The sequence below is a fragment of the Physeter macrocephalus genome, chromosome 20 (genome assembly GCF_002837175.3).
Source record: "Physeter macrocephalus isolate SW-GA chromosome 20, ASM283717v5, whole genome shotgun sequence".
Lineage (NCBI taxonomy): Eukaryota > Metazoa > Chordata > Mammalia > Artiodactyla > Physeteridae > Physeter > Physeter macrocephalus.
The window spans coordinates 25,022,927-25,040,377 of record NC_041233.1 but is presented as its reverse complement, the minus strand read 5'-3'; the positions used below and the strand labels follow the sequence as shown (position 1 = coordinate 25,040,377).

The 17,451-nt window shown below is 37.4% G+C and overlaps 1 protein-coding gene across 1 annotated transcript in view; it reads left to right on the top strand.

The window, feature by feature from the left end:
- USP54 (ubiquitin specific peptidase 54) overlaps positions 1–17,451 on the top strand; it is a 100,320-nt gene that overhangs the window by 9,385 nt on the left and 73,484 nt on the right. The window contains exon 2 of the mRNA XM_055081328.1: positions 13,159–13,997. Coding sequence (XP_054937303.1) covers positions 13,851–13,997 — 147 coding nt within the window. The 5' untranslated portion in view covers positions 13,159–13,850. The remainder of the gene's footprint in view (positions 1–13,158; positions 13,998–17,451) is intronic.

The following is a 17,451-nucleotide window of genomic DNA, read 5'->3' as shown; positions in this document are numbered from 1 at the left end:
CGTCTATAGCGTGGTTTAATACTTTGGCCTGAGAAAAATGGCAGCACATTATGATGCATTGTGTATACTTGTTGTGAAGTAATCATTCTCTGTATTTCATTAATATAGAGAAATGTTTTTTTCTAGAGGTCTTCATTTTCTAGAGCTGTACCTCTAATACTGGCAGTCTTGAGCCATGATTTTTTAATTTAGCCCTGCCATTTCTACTCTGTCAACTGTGTGTGTATCCCTAGTAGAATTATTACAATCAGCCCAAGAATGAAAAATTCAAATATACACCAAAGAGTACAATTTAGATCTATTTAGTGCTAACAAAATATATATAACACATAATGTATTAGATGGCTTTGATTAGTAAAATATAAATTTATTAGTATTACCGAATTTAAAGTAGATTTTTGAATCATATATTTTCTCAAGTAACATATACTATAAAAGCTCAGTTTCTGTAATATGATTCAGAGTCTGTGGGACCTGGAGCTTACATAATTCAGGGGGCCCACTTTAAGGGAAATATTTTGTAAAAAAAAGAAAAGTAGGTATTGGGCCTGAGGGCCTGTGCAAGAGAGGGGCCCTAAAGCTTAATCTTCATGGTTTCTTTTTTTCTTTTTTTCTTAATTCTACCCCACCTCGCCCTTGCCTTTCAGTGTTGGCTGCACGTATGGTGCCTCTCCCTTCCCAAGGAATTGCTTTTACTAATATCATTTCCTGTCACAATTCACGGTTTCTTCTTAAGCTTGCCTCTGGATGTGGGGGTCTGCAAAAAGGTTGGGACCCACTGTTTTCCGTCATTTCACACATGGGAAAGGTTTTTTAGCCTGCTCACAGGAAGTTAGTGTGTTCAGATTGGGAACAATGTGGGACATAACAATTTAGTAACTCTACTACATAAAGAAATAGGTAATAGGTGATAAGATGACATGCTTCTTTCCCAGTTTTGGCTTCTAAGCTTCCTAGACGTTTACCTGATGTTAGAGACAACAAGGTGATGCAGGCTGTTTTGACTTAGTAAAGCCCAGGAGCTAGGTCATAATGATGATTAAATAAGTATAAAGTAGATTAAAGATTAAATAAATATAAGTATTTATGTTCACATTTTTTATTTCTTCATGATTCAGACTTGGTAGGTTGTATATTTCTATATTTTAATTTATTTCTTCTAGATTATTCAGTTTGTTGGTGTATAATTGTCCACTGTAGTTTCTTATGATCCTTAGTATTTCTCTGTTATCAGTTGTAATTTCTCCTTTTTAATTTCTGATATTTATATGAAACGTCTCTCTCTTTTTTCTTAGTCTAGTTAAAGATTTGTCAATTTTATTTATATTTTCAAAAACCCAGCTTTTAGTTTCATTGGTCTTTTCTGTTGCCTTTCTAGTATGTGTTAATCAACTTGATATGGGAATCCTTTCACACAATGTACTCATATATAAAATCATCACATTGTACACTAAATATATTACAGTTTTATCAATTATACCTCAATGAAGTTGGGAAAAAAGGAATTTATGAAGAAGCTTATTCAGAGTCTATTCAGCAATAGTAAAATATAGGTTGCTGTATCTTCAGAGTTGAGAGCAACACGGCAATAAGATTCTTATATGCTCTTTCTCCTCCTTCCATCTTTGATTGAATATTCCATTGTGTTTGGAGTTGGCTGGAAACTAATAAATGTGGATAAAGATAATGCTACATTTTCTGCAAAGAGTTTGGGAATAACTAGCTGCCAAATAGCCCTACTATCTGTTAGTTTGTTGTAGTCTAGGACAATTCTCTGCAGGATGCTGCGTGCGTGCCCTTTGGTTGCTACTGTTACAAAGGCAAAATCAATCAGATAAGAGTATTAGATAATGGACTATGGAGCCGTTTTAATTTAAATTTGAATAAATTTGCATCTAGCATTAGTTACCAATATTCGGTGGTGGTTGTTTTTAATCATCATCTAATTGGCTGACATGAAAACTAAGCCAGATTCTGTATTGAAAACTGTATATGGGGCTTCCCTGGTGGCACAGTGGTTAAGAATCTGCCTGCCAATGCAGGGCACACGGGTTCGATCCCTGGTCCTGGAAGATCCCACATGCTGTGGAGCAACTAAGGCCGTGTGGCACAACTGCTGAGCATGCGCTCTAGAGCCCACGAGCCACAACTACTGAGCCCACGTGCCACAACTACTGAAGCCCACACGCCTAGAGCCTGTGCTCCGCAACAAGAGAAGCCACCACAATGAGAAGCCCGCACACTGCAACGAAGAGTAGCCCCGGCTATCTGCAACTATAGAAAGCCCTTGCTCAGCAACGACGACCCAAAGCAGCCAAAAATAAATAAATTAAAAAACAACAACAACAAACAAACTGTATATGGACAACTTCTTTGGAACAGATTGCCACTAAACAAATAATGCAATACTCACCAAGTTTGTTTAGCTTTGGGTTTTTTTTGTTTTTTTTTTTTTTTCGGACTCTCAACCACTGCGCCACCAGGGAAGCCCTAGCTTTGGGTTTTTTGTTTGTTTGTTTTTTTAAACTAAGTATCTAAGGATATGCTCAGATGCATTTATACAGAACTACCTCACTAGGATCTCATCTGCCCAAAGCTGTGTGATGTCCCTTAAAATGTTTATATTGACAGTGAAGAAAGTCTGAAGTTTTAACTGAGTCACATTAATATTAGAATATCTTGCTTTATAAGATGAAGTAATTATGGAAAGTTTATATATGTACACATACATACATACATATATACACACACATATATATTTAGAATCATGCTTTTTAGTTAGAATCACAATTTATAAATAGAAAGATAGATTATATGACAAATAAAATAAACTATAGTGAACTCCTATGTAATATATCCCACAATAACAGATATTTGTATATAACACAATAACAGATATTTGTATATAACACAATTGGCTTCTGACCTCCATCCATTCTCTATTCTCAGATGGGATGGAGGGGAACAGGGAGAAGGGAAGGACCCTAGAAACAATGGTCTGATAGAAACATTAATTTCCCTTAAAATTATAGAAAATTTATATAGGAATTCAGAAATGGGGGAGATCCCTTCAGGCTTGGGGTAGTCAAGGAGTGTTTTACAAAGGTTTTTACCAAGAGGCTGGGTTACCTATAGAGGGGAAGTAGGATACTGAGCATCCCAAGTAGGTAAAACTATTAATAAGATCAAAGAAATGGGAAAACTGTTTGGGGAGAAGTCTTTGTTTTCTTTTTATAAATTTATTTATTTTATTTATTTATTTTTGGCTGCGTTGGGTCTTTGCTGCTGTGCACGGGTTTTCTCTAGTTGCAACGAGCGGGGGCTACTCTTCGTTGTGGCACACGGGCTTCTCGTTGTGGTGGCTTCTTGTTGTGGAGCACACGCTTTAGGCGCACAGGCTTCAGTAGTTGTGGCACATGGGCTTAGTTGTTCCGTGGCATGTGGGATCTTCCCGACCAGGGCTCGAACCCGTGTCCCCTGCATTGGCAGGCGGATTCTTAACCACTGTGCCACAAGGGAAGCCCTGGGGGGAGAAGTTTTATGTAGTGAGATAAAAAGAGATAAATATAAAATATAAATTAAGGTCAGATTATGTTATTAAGAATCAGACTGAGAAGTTTGGACATTATTCTTCAGGAGAGACCTGGGAAAGGTTTTTGTTTTTTTAATTGACACTTTAAAATATGCTTTAAAAAGTGTTTTTTAGAATCTTTGGTAGTCTATATAAAATTACCAAAATATATATTAAAATACCACAATCTTTTTGGTATAGAGTTCTGAGTTTTGCTAGATGCATAGAGGTAGTATAACTACCAGCACAATCAAGATATGTAACAATTTCATCACCCTGGTACTGCCCCTTTGCAATCAACCCCTACTGTCACCCGCAACTTCTGGAAACACTGGTCTATTTTGACTTTTGAATTTTAACTTTGACTTTTCCAAGATGTCATAAAAGTGACATCATAGTACATTTGAGATTCATCCATATTTTTGTGTATGTCAGTATTCTTTCCTTTTTATTGTTGAGTTTAATGTATGTATGTACCATTTACTAGTTGAAGAACATTTGGCTTGTTTCCAGTTTTTGGTGATTATGTGTAAAGCCACTGTAAACATTTGTGTAAAGGTTTTTATGTGGCATAAGCTTTCATTTCTTTTGGGTAAAATACCTAGGAATGGGATTGCTAGGTCAGATGGTAAAAGTATATTTAACATTATATGTAATTGCCAACAGTGTCATTTTGCATTTCTATCAGCAATTTAGGAGACTTCCAGTCGCTCTGATACTTCCTCATTAGCCTTTGTTATTGTCAGGTTTTAAATATTTTTGTTTTTGTTTTTAGCTATTTTAGTAGGCATGTAGTGTGGTTTTAATTCCATTTCCCTAAAGACTAATAATATTGAATATCTTTTTATATGTTTATTTGCTATCTGTGTATTTTTAAAAAAATTTATTTATTTAATTTATTTATTTTTGGCTGTGTTAGGTCTTTGTTGCTGCGCACAGGCTTTCTCTAGTTGCAGCGAGTGGGGGGGCTACTCTTTGTTGCGATGCGCGGGCTTCTCATTGGGGTGGCTCTCTTGTGTAGCACAGGCTCTTGGCGCGTGGGTTTCAGTAGTTGTGGCTCATGGGGTCAGTAGTTGTGGCTCGCAGGCTCTACAGCACAGGCTCAGTAGTTGTGGCGCACGGGCTTAGTTGCTCCGTGGCATGTGGGATCATCCCGGATCAGGGCACGAACCCGTGTCCCCTGCATTGGCAGGCAGATTCTCAACCACTGTGCCACCAGGAAAGTCCTGTGTATTTTCTTGAGTGAAGTATCTGTTCAAATCTTTTGTCCACTTAAGAAAATTCTATATTTTTTCTTATTAAGTTTAGAGAATTCTATGTATATTTTGGATACAAGTCATTTATCCAGTATGTGATTTGAAAATATTTTCTTTTCATCCTTGGGTTGTCTTTTCATTCTCTTAACAGTGTCTTTCAAAGAACAGTACCTCTTAATTATGATGAAGTCCAATTCTATAATTCTTTTTTTCTTTTATGGGTTGTGCTTTTGTTGTTGTATCTAAGGAATCTTTGCTTAACCAAAGGTCACAAAATTTTCATCTGTCTTCTAGAATTTTTCTAGTTTTAGGTTTTCCATTTAGGACTATAATCCATTTTGAGTTATTTTTGTATGAGATGTAAGGTATGGGTCAAGGTTCAGTTTTTTGAATATGTGTGTCCAGTTGTTCCAACATTATTTATTGAAAATACCATCCTTTCTCCATTGCATTGCCTTTGCACGTTTATTGAAAATCGGTTGACAGTATTTGTGTAGGCCTGTTTCTGGGCTCTCTGTTTTGTTTCACTGATGTATGTGTTTGTCTTTTCACCAGTACCACATGGTGTTGACCACTGAGTGTTCCAACATTTTTCTTCTGTTTCACAATTCTTTTGGCTATTATAATTCCTTTGCCTCGGGACTTACCTGGTGGTCCAGTGGCTAAGACTCTGCACTTCCAATGTAGGGGGCCCGGTTTCGATCCCTGGTCAGGGAACTGGATCCCCCATGCTGCAACTAACTAAGAGTTCGCATGCTAACTAAAAGGATCCCGCATGCCACAACTAAAGATCCTGCATGCCGCAACTAAAAGATCCTGCATGCCGCAACTAAAAGATGCTGCATGCCACAACTAAGACCCGGAATAGAGAAAGAAAAGAAAGAAAAGAAAGAAAGAAAGAAAGGAAAGAAAAGAAAGAAAGAAAGAAAGAAAGAAAGATTTTAAAAAACTATTTGGGACTTTAAAAGTATATTTGCTTAAAAAATGAAAAAATAAAGAAAGAGAAAAAAATGTATATTTGCTTGAATTTTAAGTTACCTTAGTTCTAAGTTATATTCAGGATGCCACCATCCAATCTGTGTGAATTAGTTTTAAAAGGGGCAACCTAAGAGTTTACAGTCATCAGTAATAGCCTCAAATATGACTTGTATACATAAGAAAATCTTTTAAGAAATCTTAAACAGTTCCAGAAAACCAGATAGCATTCTGTTCCAGGATCCCGCATGCCACAACTAAAGATCCTGCATGCCGCAACTAAAAGATCCTGCATGCTGCAACTAAAGATCCTGCATGCTGCAACGAACATCCCATGTGCTGCAACTAAGACCCTGTGCAGCCAAATAAATAAATATTAAAGAAAAATTAATTCCTTTGCCTCCATATAACTTTTAGAATCAGCTAGTCAATTTCTACAAAAAGAAATCTTGCTGGGATTTTGATTTGAAATTGCATTGAATCTATGGATCAGTTTGGAGTGAATTGACACCTTAACAAAACTGAGATGTCCAGTTTACAAACATGGCATGCCTATCCACTTACTTCAGTTTTGTAGTTTTCAGGATACAGATCATATATACATATATGGTTACATTTATATCTAAGTATTTTATATTTTATGGTATTATTTTAAGTAGTACTTTAAAAGAATTTTAGTTTCCAATGTTCATTGCTAGTATATAGAAACACAAATGATTTAAAAAAAAATTTTTGACTTTGTATTCTGTGATCTTACTGACTTCACTTATTAGTTCTTAGAGTTTTTTGGTAGGTTTCTTGGGATTTTCAAGTGTAGAACATCATTGTCTATAAAGACGGTTTTTATTTCTTCCATTATAATCTATATGTTTTTTAAACTTCTTTTTCTTGCCTTATTAAACAGGCTAGGACTTCCAGTATGATATTGAATAGGGGTAGTAAGAGTAGACATCTTTGCTTTTTGGGGGACCTGAAAAGGTAGGAGTGATCCTACTGAAAACCTCTTTTGGCTGAGCAGCTGACATTGTTCTACTGCTAAGGAATGATTCAAGCTTTCCGCTTTTTTGTGTGAAATCACAAATAAGTAATGAGGTATGTTAAAGAGAAATATTAGTTTAAAAAAACTAATTATATAAATGAATTAGAATAGCAAGAGACAGGAGGCCAGAAAGACTTTTGTATTGTAGTAGTCTAAATAGGAGGTAATTGTGGTGTAAACTAGGTGATGACACTGGAAGTGAAAAAGAAGGATCAATGTAAGAGATTTTGAAGGGAGAATTAAAAAGCCTTTATGATGTGGATGGGGAAGGGGAAGAAGGATAGGAAGGAGTCAGAGACTACTGAGGTTTAGAACCTGGATAATTGGAGATGCTGATCTCGGGCGGCCTCGGCCTGCAGGGGCTTGAAGCAGGATTTTGGTTTCTGGCCAGAGATTGAAGTCAGGCCGTGGCAGTGAGAGCACCGAATCCTAACCACTGGACCACCAGGGACCAGTGGCCAGTCACAAGGCCATGGCCTGTCAGCTGCGTAGAAATGAATTTCCACATAGAGACGGAAAGTAGTGAAACAAGTAAAGTGTTTATTAGGAAGAAAAAGAGTACGTGTGGATAGACACACAGGCAGGCTCAGAGAGAGTTGCACCCTTGTGGTAGTTTTTTATTTATTTATTTATTTATTTTTGGCTGCGTTGGGTCTTCCTTGCTGCGCGTGGGCTTTCTCTACTTGCGGCAAGTGGGGGCTACTCTTCGTTGCTGTGCGTGGGCTTCTCATTGCGGTGGCTTCTCTTGTTGCGGAGCACGGGCTCTATGGCACATGGGCTTCAGTAGTTGTGGTGCATGGGCTTCAGTAGTGGCTCGCAGGCTCTAGAGCGCAGTCTCAGTAGTTGTGGCACACGGGCTTAGTTGCACTGCGGCACGTGGGATCTTCCCGGACCAGAGCTCGAACTTGTGTCCCCTGCGTTGGTAGGCAGATTCTAAACTACTGTACCATGAGGGAAGCCCACCGCATGGTAGTTTGAATCACTTATATGGGGCATTTCTTCCAGGTTTCCTTTGGCCAGTCATCTTGCTTTGCCTGGTTTTGAGTCCGTATTTGGTATATGTCAGGGTCCTCCCATGTGTGCGCACACATCTCTTAGCCAAGATGGATTCTAGTGAAGCGACCTATAGGTAGGTTGACATCTCTTACTATAAGGTGATGCCCCCTCCCTTTTGACCTCCAAAGAGACTTTCTGTGCATGTATAGTCAGGAAGGTCTTCTTGACCTCAAGAAAGAGAAATATGTTGTCTCTATCTTTTATCTGGGCAGTGCTCAGCTCTTCTCTCGTACCTGCTATTTTGGAGTATCTGTCCACAGGGGACAACTCCAGCTGCCCAGCCTGGGGCCCATCTATCTCCTGCCTCAATGCCATTAGTAAAATAAATAAATAAATTAATTAATTAATTTTAAAAAATGGGGGATAAAGAGGAGGGACTTTTTGGGGGGAAGGCAGTGACTTCAGATTTGGACATGCTAAACTTGTTTTGAAAGTGGGACAATGTGCACATAGTTGGTAATTTGGTTTCAGAGTTCATAAGATTTGTGATTTATCAAACCAGAAGTTATGGTTGAAGTTCTGATGGAAAAGGGGATGAGAACACTCATGGGAAGTACTCTAGCTAAGAGCAAGAAGGTCTAATTTTAACTTTAGGGAATGTTTAGTTGTTTTTTTTTTTTTTTTTTTTTTGGCTGCGTTGGGTTTCGTTGGTGCACGCAGGCTTTCTCTTGTTGTGGCGTTGCAGTGCACAGGCTTCTCATTGCAGTGGCTTCTCTCGTCACAGAGCAAGGGCTCTAGGCACGCAGGCTTCAGTAGTTGCGGCATGTGGGCTCAGTAGTTGTGGCTCACAGGCTTAGTTGCTCCGCGGCATGTAGGCTCTTCCCAGACCAGGGCTTGAACCCATGTCCCCTGCATTGGCAGGAAGATTCTTAACCACTGCACCACCAGGAAAGTCCCAGAATGCTTACTTTTAAGAAAACAACAAAAGAGAGAGAAAATGGACTGTCAGAGCAGTAGAAGAACCAGTGTTCATTTGTCATTCTCTCATTTTTGTCATTCTTTTATTTTCTTATTAATTCACCCTATGAATTCACGATTGTGTTACATCAGGCAGCCAGTGTTAGGTGCTGCAGAAAAGTTAAGAAGAATGAGGCATATGGAAAAAGCCAGTGGGTTTTGAAATTAGGAGATTTCTTTAGAAGGCAAATGTTCCATGAAGTAAAATTGTGGTGGTGGAATAAAGGAACAGTACCATGTCCTGAAGAGATTAATGATGAGCAAGGAGAAGCAGCAGTTGTAAATTATTTTACAGAGACGTTTAGCAGTGAAAGGTTGAAAAAAATTTAGGACAGTAGGCGTAAGGATTTAATAAGTTCAAGGTGGTCTTTGCTGTTAACTGGTTTTTTAAAGAATATAGGATATCTATGTGGTTATCTTTAAAGGGAAAAGAGCTCATGAGAAGGGAATGTTTGAATGGTAATAATAACAATAACAATAATTTATATAGCAGTTACTATATGCCAGACATTGATATCCTCATAATAAGCAAGAAGATACTATGGATATAGTTTGTAATTATTGATATGTGGAGTGTACCAAGGAATTGAGGTAATTGCCTGTTGATTTATCAGTGCAAGTATAGTTTCTTCAGTAAATTATAAGTAAACTGCTATATAGAATAACAGAACCAGAAATGTGGGCAAATTTTCTGGAAACTGTTGGGATATCTCAATGTTGTACAGTTTGACTTCTTATTGTTTGGGTTACTTTTGACTTTAATCACTAGTGATGGGACTACTGTTCCTTCATTAGAAACTGAGATACTCTTCATGGCTTTTCCATTTGAATCATTGATCAGTTGAACATGGTCAGTGTTTGTAGGCCTTCTAAAATGTTACCCTATTCCTTGTAATAGACTCAGTTGTTTACCTTTTTATGTTAAACTTTGTATTCTTTAAATAATTGTAAAATTCAAATGTTTCTTCAAGCACATAGCTAAATCATACTGACATGTACCTTGTTCTATGTGAGGCCTATTGTTCTTTTTATATAATTAGAAGACTTATTCCTTCTGGCTTACAACTTTCTAGTATCCTGAGGTCCCCAAACAGAAATTTACTTTTCAGTTTTTAGGCTCAGCAATTCACTCATTCAGTGAACTCATTATTAATTCTTTGTTTTGAAAACTTGCTTTCACATACCTATCACATTAATCTCAGTCACTGTGTGAAATAGGTATTGTGCCACCCTTCCATAGACCCAGAAAACAAAGTTCAGGACACCTAAGTTATTTGGGATTACATAAAGTAGTAAAAATGTAGAATTTGAACCCATGTTTTTCCAATTCCAAGTCTAGTCCTAGTCCTCTTAATAATATCACAATTACTCTACTCCTGACAACAACTTGAACTTATACTGTGTTTCGACCTCTCCTTGTCATAGAAATAGGATTCAAGCTTTATTTCCTTTTAATTTGTCCTCATAGCTATACATTTTTGTATTTTTCTTTTTCTTTCTTTTATTTTTAGTTTGGGATTGCCAATATCATCTGGCATGGTTATTTTATTTTATTTTATTTTAAAATTTTATTTATGTTATTTATTTATTTTTGGCTGTGTTGGGTCTTCGTTGCTGCATGTGGGCTTTCTGTAGTTGTGTTGACGGGCTTCTCGTTGCAGTGGCCTCTCCTGTTGTGGAGCGTGGGCTCTAGGCATGCAGGCTTCAGTAGTTGTGGTGCATGGGCTCAGTAGCTGTGGCTTGCAGGCCCTAGAGCGCATGCTCAGTAGTTGTAGCGCCCGGGCCTAGCTGCTCCGCAGCATGTGGGATCTTCCCGGACCAGGGCTCAAACCTGTGTCCCCCGCATTGGCAGGCGGATTCCTAACCACTGCACCACCAGGGAAGCCCCTGGCATGGTTATTATCTACCAGCTTAATGATTTTAGTCATGATTTTGCATTGAGTTACTAATACTGCATATAGTACAAGGTAATTCTTACATAATTTTAAATTCTTTTATTATTTGCAGATATCAATTCCTTTTCAACTTAAAAAAATAATTTAAAACTTGCAAACAAGTTGCAAGAAATGGAACAAAGAATTTTCATATACCCTTGAGCCAGATTTATTTATTAACATTTTGCTATATTTGCTTTACTATTTTCTCTCTCCTTCTCTCTCCATATATACATAAGTATACACGCATACAGACAAATTTTTTTTTTTTTTCCTGAACCATTTCAGAGTGCGTTGCAGACATTATGCTCTTTTACCCCTAAAATACTCTGGTATTGCCTAGGAAGTTTTTTTTCTTTTTCAAAATATGTTGTTAGAGCCATGTCGGTAGAACTCTTTATTTTCTCATGTATCTTTAGTAGATCGATTATATTGTTTGGTGCTAGACCTGTAATTTAAGTGAAATATTTTGTCATCAGTATTTCTTGGACCGTTTGTTATTACCACTCTTGGCTTTGTTCTTTTTGGCTCTCACCTCTGGTTTCTGACACACCTAGCTCAAGTGTGAGAGCTTTTTGCCTTACCCTACATAATGCTGCCATTCAGAGCCTGAGAATCTTTTTCCTGCTACTGCTTTTTTTCCCTTTGCTCCCTGAACTCAGGGATGTGTATCATAGGGCAGGCTGAGTTTCAGTGAGCTTCTAATGTGGATACTGGAAACCCCACCTGCCTGCCAAGTCCTTTTGGCTTTGAGCAAAGTGGAGGGTTGGTATTTGTCATTCCTTTGCAGCAGTTGAGCTGAAGGAATGCTGCATGGCTTGTTGGAAGTTGCTTAGTGGGGTGTGTATGGGGTGTGTGTAGAGGGTTGAGGGTCTTGTAGTCTGTGTAGGAGACATGGGGTCCTGCCTGGTGCTCTATGCTAATCATCAGGCAGTGTTTATTGAGTGCCTGCTTATGACTAGACTAGCACTGTGTTAGGAGCTTTTGAAATAGTATAATAAAATACATAATTAAGTCACAGTAAGTAGTCAAACAATTCTAGCTCTGCCACTTACCAGCTTTGATTTGGGCAAGTTAATGTCTTTAAGCCTCCCTTTACTCTTCTGTGAAACGGAACTATTAATACCTACATGATAGGGCTGTTATGAAGATTAAGTAAAGAATATAGGTATTGTTTAGCACATGTCTGACACTAGTTAGTATTTCATTTCATACAGTCATAGTCAGGATATATGACTGACACCATATAAAACAAATAGAGATTAATAAAAACAAATACAGAATAATATGACACTATAATGTATAATCTAATACTTTAACTGTGACCTGTAGATTATAAATAGTCTGGGAATTTAGAGAAGGGAAAGAACAGTTTGTGCAACCGTTTAATGTTCCTGTGCCTCAGCTTTTCCACTGAACACACTATTGATAGTGCTAGGTGAGCCAAGAATGATTAAGATGTTATAGCAGTTTTGCTTTTTTAGGTCATCCATATGATGGTGGGAAGGGTGGGAGAAGCTTGGGAAACTGTTAGAAACCAAATTTAATATTTAACATTCTTAATTTTTTCCTTCTGTGGACCTGGCAGCCTTATAGGAAAACTTAAAGGTGAATATTAGAAGCATTTCCTTCCAAGGGAGGAAGGGTTGTTGCCTCACTGGCATTTTAATTAGTTGAAATTAATGTTGGTCAATGGATGGCCTCTGATTGTGAACGCCTTGGATATAATCTGAGGATTAAGTGATTTGTAACCCAAATTATCTCTCTGATCCTCTGGCAAAAAATGTAACATACAAACAAACAGGTCAGAAGAAGATTTAGTTCTTTTGGACTGGATGTTAAGGACATATGGTTTACTCACCATGAGGGTTTCTCTGGGATGGGACATCTTTACTCAGAGCCCAGACTGATAACATGCCCCTCCCACCTTTAAATAGGCTTTTATAGCCATGAGCATGTAAAATACCTTGAAAATTTTCTGTACTCACAACATCCAAAACAAACTGTTTCATTTTCTAGTTTGGTGTGTGTTTACTTGGTAACTTTTTTCTTAGCCTGATTTTGGAAAGTTTGCATTCAGTTCTTATTTTTGTCCAGGACAACCTTCTTCTCCTCCTAGAAAATTTGGGAGAAGGCTCCTGTGAGAGTAAAGCTGCGCACACCTTTTTCTCCCCACCTCTTTGGTTTGAGTGTTTCTCCGTTTTGTTGTTGTTAGGATTTCTTTGCGGGGGTGGGGTGGTGAGCATTGTTTGCCTTGGTTTCAAGTTTTAGTGAGAGGTGAGGCAACGCTGATCTTGGCAGAAGCGCACAAAGCTAGTAGAGTCATTAAATGACGCAAGCTTTTGATTGTTTTTTTTTCTTTCTTTAAAGCTCTCTGGCACAGCTGGCTAGTCTAGTCACAGAGGAAAAGAGAAGAGACTTTCTGAAGTTCTGGATGGAATACTAGAAAATGTTTGGGGCATATTAAAAAACAGCAGCAGAACAACAACAACAGAAACTCCATTTATTTCTAACAAGCTTCTTAGCTTTGTGGAATCTATGTCAGTTGCTTAGAACTTGGGTTTTTACTTCAGAGGATGATGGGGCGAGGCAATAGAAGGCGAGGAGGGTTGCGTTGGATTCTTGCTTATCTGTCTGCCTCTCCTTCCAGTTGGAAAATTCTTCAATCCACAAGAAGCATTATAAACAAGCCTAAAGAACACATCCTACCCTGATCCTGGATTCTGTTGGAGTTGAGGAGTACAGCCACTTCACCAGGGTTTTATGGAGGCAGTTCAAGAAAAATCGAAGGAAGGATTTCTCTGTTTGAATTAATCCTGTGCCATGTTACATTTTGGGCATTGCTTGGAGCAAGTAGAAGACAGCTCTGTCATGTGGATCTAAGGATACCTGAGTTTCTTGAGCTGCATATATGATGTTTGAAATATTATAAATTCAAAATCTTTCAACATAAATTTGTTAAATTCTGGATTCTTTTTATATTAAGGACTTCAGCAGACAGAAACTTCCTCCCCCAAAGATACAAAACTTCCTTTGTGTTTTCAGGCTAAATGTGAACAATAATGTCTTGGAAAAGAAATTATTTTTCAGGGGGCCGTGGTAGTGTCCAAGGGATGTTTGCTCCTCGAAGCTCAACCTCCATAGCCCCCAGCAAAGGCCTCAGCAATGAGCCAGGACAAAACAGCTGCTTCCTCAACAGTGCCTTGCAGGTAAGGATAATTTCTTTCTTTTTGGTGAACTTTGACTTTCACTTGCTGATGCTGTATTTCTGATTACTCTTTTAAATCTAATAATTGATAGTCTCTGTTTGAGGTCAGCAGCCTAAGATCATTTTTTAAGTTAATCTCTGGATCGTAGGCAAGTCACTTTATCTCTTTGAGTCTCAATTACCTCATTTGTAAAAGAGGAGAGTAATAATGATAGTAGAAATAATAACTGTAACTACTACTACTTAGCTGTCTAAAGAGAGGTACATGGACTAGATGATCTTACTACTTGTTTATTGACTTTTTTGCTGAACAGTCTCTACGGTTTCCTTTTTTTCCATTTGAGACGAAGGTGTCTCATCACCCTAGTTGCTTTCCTCTAGTATAGAAAGCAAAATTCTTTCCACAAGTGAAAGATTCTCAGGTATGTTATTCTTTTTTTTAATATTCTTTTTAACTTTTTATTGATGTATAATATACATACAGGAAAATGCATGCATCATAATTATACAATTCAACTTTCAAAACTGATCACAACCATGTAAACAGCACCCAGATTAAAAAAGAGCTGATTTCCAGCTTCCAGAAGACTCCCTTGCGCTCTCTTCCAGTCACTAACCACTCCCCAAGGGTAAACACTATTGAAGGGTAACCACTAACCATAGATTAGTTTTGCCTGTTTTTGAACTTAATTTAAATGAATCAGGTATGTTATTTTTGTCTCATAATATTCAGGCTCTTAGCACACGTTCTGATCGGGGTCCAGTCTTTGTACACTTCTTCATCTCCTTCCTCTGAGCTCTCCTGCAGTGTCTGTGGTCAGATATGCTTGCACAGAGCTGGTAGAAAATAAATTCCTCTAAGGTGATTATCTACTCTAAATTTTCCCTTTTTTGTCTTGCTTGCCACTTTAGCTGTCTGAGAATCCCAAAGCTTCCTGTGTGTCTGCCTGCCCTGCCCAATCAGGGCCATAGTGTGTTCGGTTCATCCCCCTTGGTGTAACTTTCAAGTGATTACTTTCCCCTTTTTTCTCCTTTTCACAGTAAAAGTAAATGAAATTTGCCACCCAAGATAATTATGCTTGGGTAAAATATTAGCTTTACACCTCAGATGTATGAGAAAATAAGTTGTTATGAGAGAAAAAAAGAAAAGACAACATGTTTGGTATAAAAAGCACTGGACTTAGGAGACCCGGGTTCTAGTTTTAGCCTTTCTTTAGACTAGCCTTGTGACCTTGTACAGGTAATAGTATTTTAATTTCCTCATTTGTAGTACAAGAAGCTTATTTATTTATTTACTTATTTATTTTGTATTATGAATCTTCATGTACACATCAACCAGGCTCAACAATGATTAATATTTACCAGTCTTAGTTCATTCACTGGCCCCCTTTTTTGCTGAATTATTTTAAGCTACTCCCAAGCATCATGTGATGTTTAAATACTTCAATGTATTTCTCTAGTACATAAGGACATGAAAAAAACCATAATCTCAATGACTTTATCACACCTAAAAAGTTTAGCTAAAATTATTAATATTATCTAATACCCAGTCCATGTTTAGTCTTCTCAGTAGTATAAAAATGTCTTTTAAAAAAATTGAGGTAAAGTTGATGTACAATATTATATAGGTTACAGGTGTACAACATAGTGATTCACAATTTTTAAAGGTTATACTCCATTTATAGTTATAATAAAATATTGACTGTATTCCCTGTGTTGTACGGTATATCCTTGTAGCTTACTTATTTTATACAGAATAATTTGTACCTCTTAATCTCCTACCCCTATCTTGCCCCCCACCTTCCCTCTCCTCACTGGTAGCCAGTAGTTTGTTCTCTATATCTGTGAGTCTTTTTCTTTTTTGTTGTATTCACTAGTTTATTTTATTGTTTAGATTCCACATATAAGTGATATCATACAGTATTTGTCTTTCTCTGTCTGATTTATTTCACTTAGCATAATAACCTCCAAGTCCATCCATGTTGCAAATGACAAAATTTCATTGTCAAGATTATTTATGTAATAAAATTTCCATACTCTGTTTTCAAATTTTTATTTGAAAACAAAAAATTCTATGCTGTCAAGAATCAAAAATTCTATGCTGTCAAACTATAGAAAGAGTTTAAGTACCTTCATTAATTACTACCACAAATTGTATGCAGTTGCAGCGGGGGCGGGGGTGGGGTTGGGGTTGGGTGTTTGGTTAGGCTTTTTTCCTCCGCATATTAGCTTTCTGAGTCACTTTGAATAAACTAATAATACTTTTGTAATTTAGAAGAAGGTAAAAAAGGGTGTTGATATAGATGTGTGTGTGCTTACCTCCTATCCGGCCATAGTCCTGTTTTTATAATTCTGTTTTTTTCTATATATTCTATTTTTATTGTCATTCTAAGCAATAATATTTACAAATTTCTGTTCTAATTTCCAGTGCCATATAGAACATATAACTTACACACACATACCTATTTCCATATTTATACTTGAAGACATTGATAGTTTTGGAGTGCCTATTATAATCATGTTACAAGCTGAAAGTAACTGTTTCAATGAGCTAATATTCTAACATTTGGTATGAAAGCTGTGTTCACCACAGATGTATTGAACGCATTACATTTATTATAAAAAGGCATTGCTTATTTGGGAGTGTAACGTGTTTCAAAGAACTTTTGGAAATATATATCTATAGACACCTAAGTATGAAGAAGCCCCAGAGGTGTGCTATAACCTGGTGCTCCAAAAGTAGTGCCTTTTCATATATGGTGCTATTTAAATGTTTTCCAGATAAGAGGAGCTTCCTAAGGCATTTATGCTATATATTACACCATTTCTTTTTCAACTGAACTCATAGTTTATTCAGATTTCGTGAGTTTTTTTTATGAAGTGTCTTTTTGTATTCCAGGATCCCATCCAGGATACTACATTTACATTTACTTCTCCTGTCTCCTTAGGCTCCTTTTGGCTGTGACAGTTTCACACAATTTCCTTGTTTTTGATGATCTTGACAATTTTGAAGGGTACTAGTCAAGTGTTTCGTAGGATGTCCCACTATTGCAATTTGTCTGATATGCTCCTCATGATTAGATTGGCGTTATGGGTTTTTGAGAGGAATACCATAGAAGTAAAGTGTTGTTCTCATCACGTTGTATCAAGGTTACATACTCTGAACAGATTTTTTTTTTAACATCTTTATTGGAGTATAATTCCTTTACAATGTGTGTTAGTTTCTGCTGTATAACAAAGTGAATCAGTTATATGCATATGTATATCCCCATATCCCCTCCCTCTTGCGTCTTCCTCCCACCCTCCTTATCCTGCCCCTCTAGGTGGTCGCAAAGCACCGAGCTAATCTCCCTGTGCTAGGCTGCTGCTTCCCACTAGCTATCTATTTTACATTTGGTAGTGTATATATGTCCATGCCACTCTCTCACTTCGTCCCAGCTTACCCTCCCCCATCC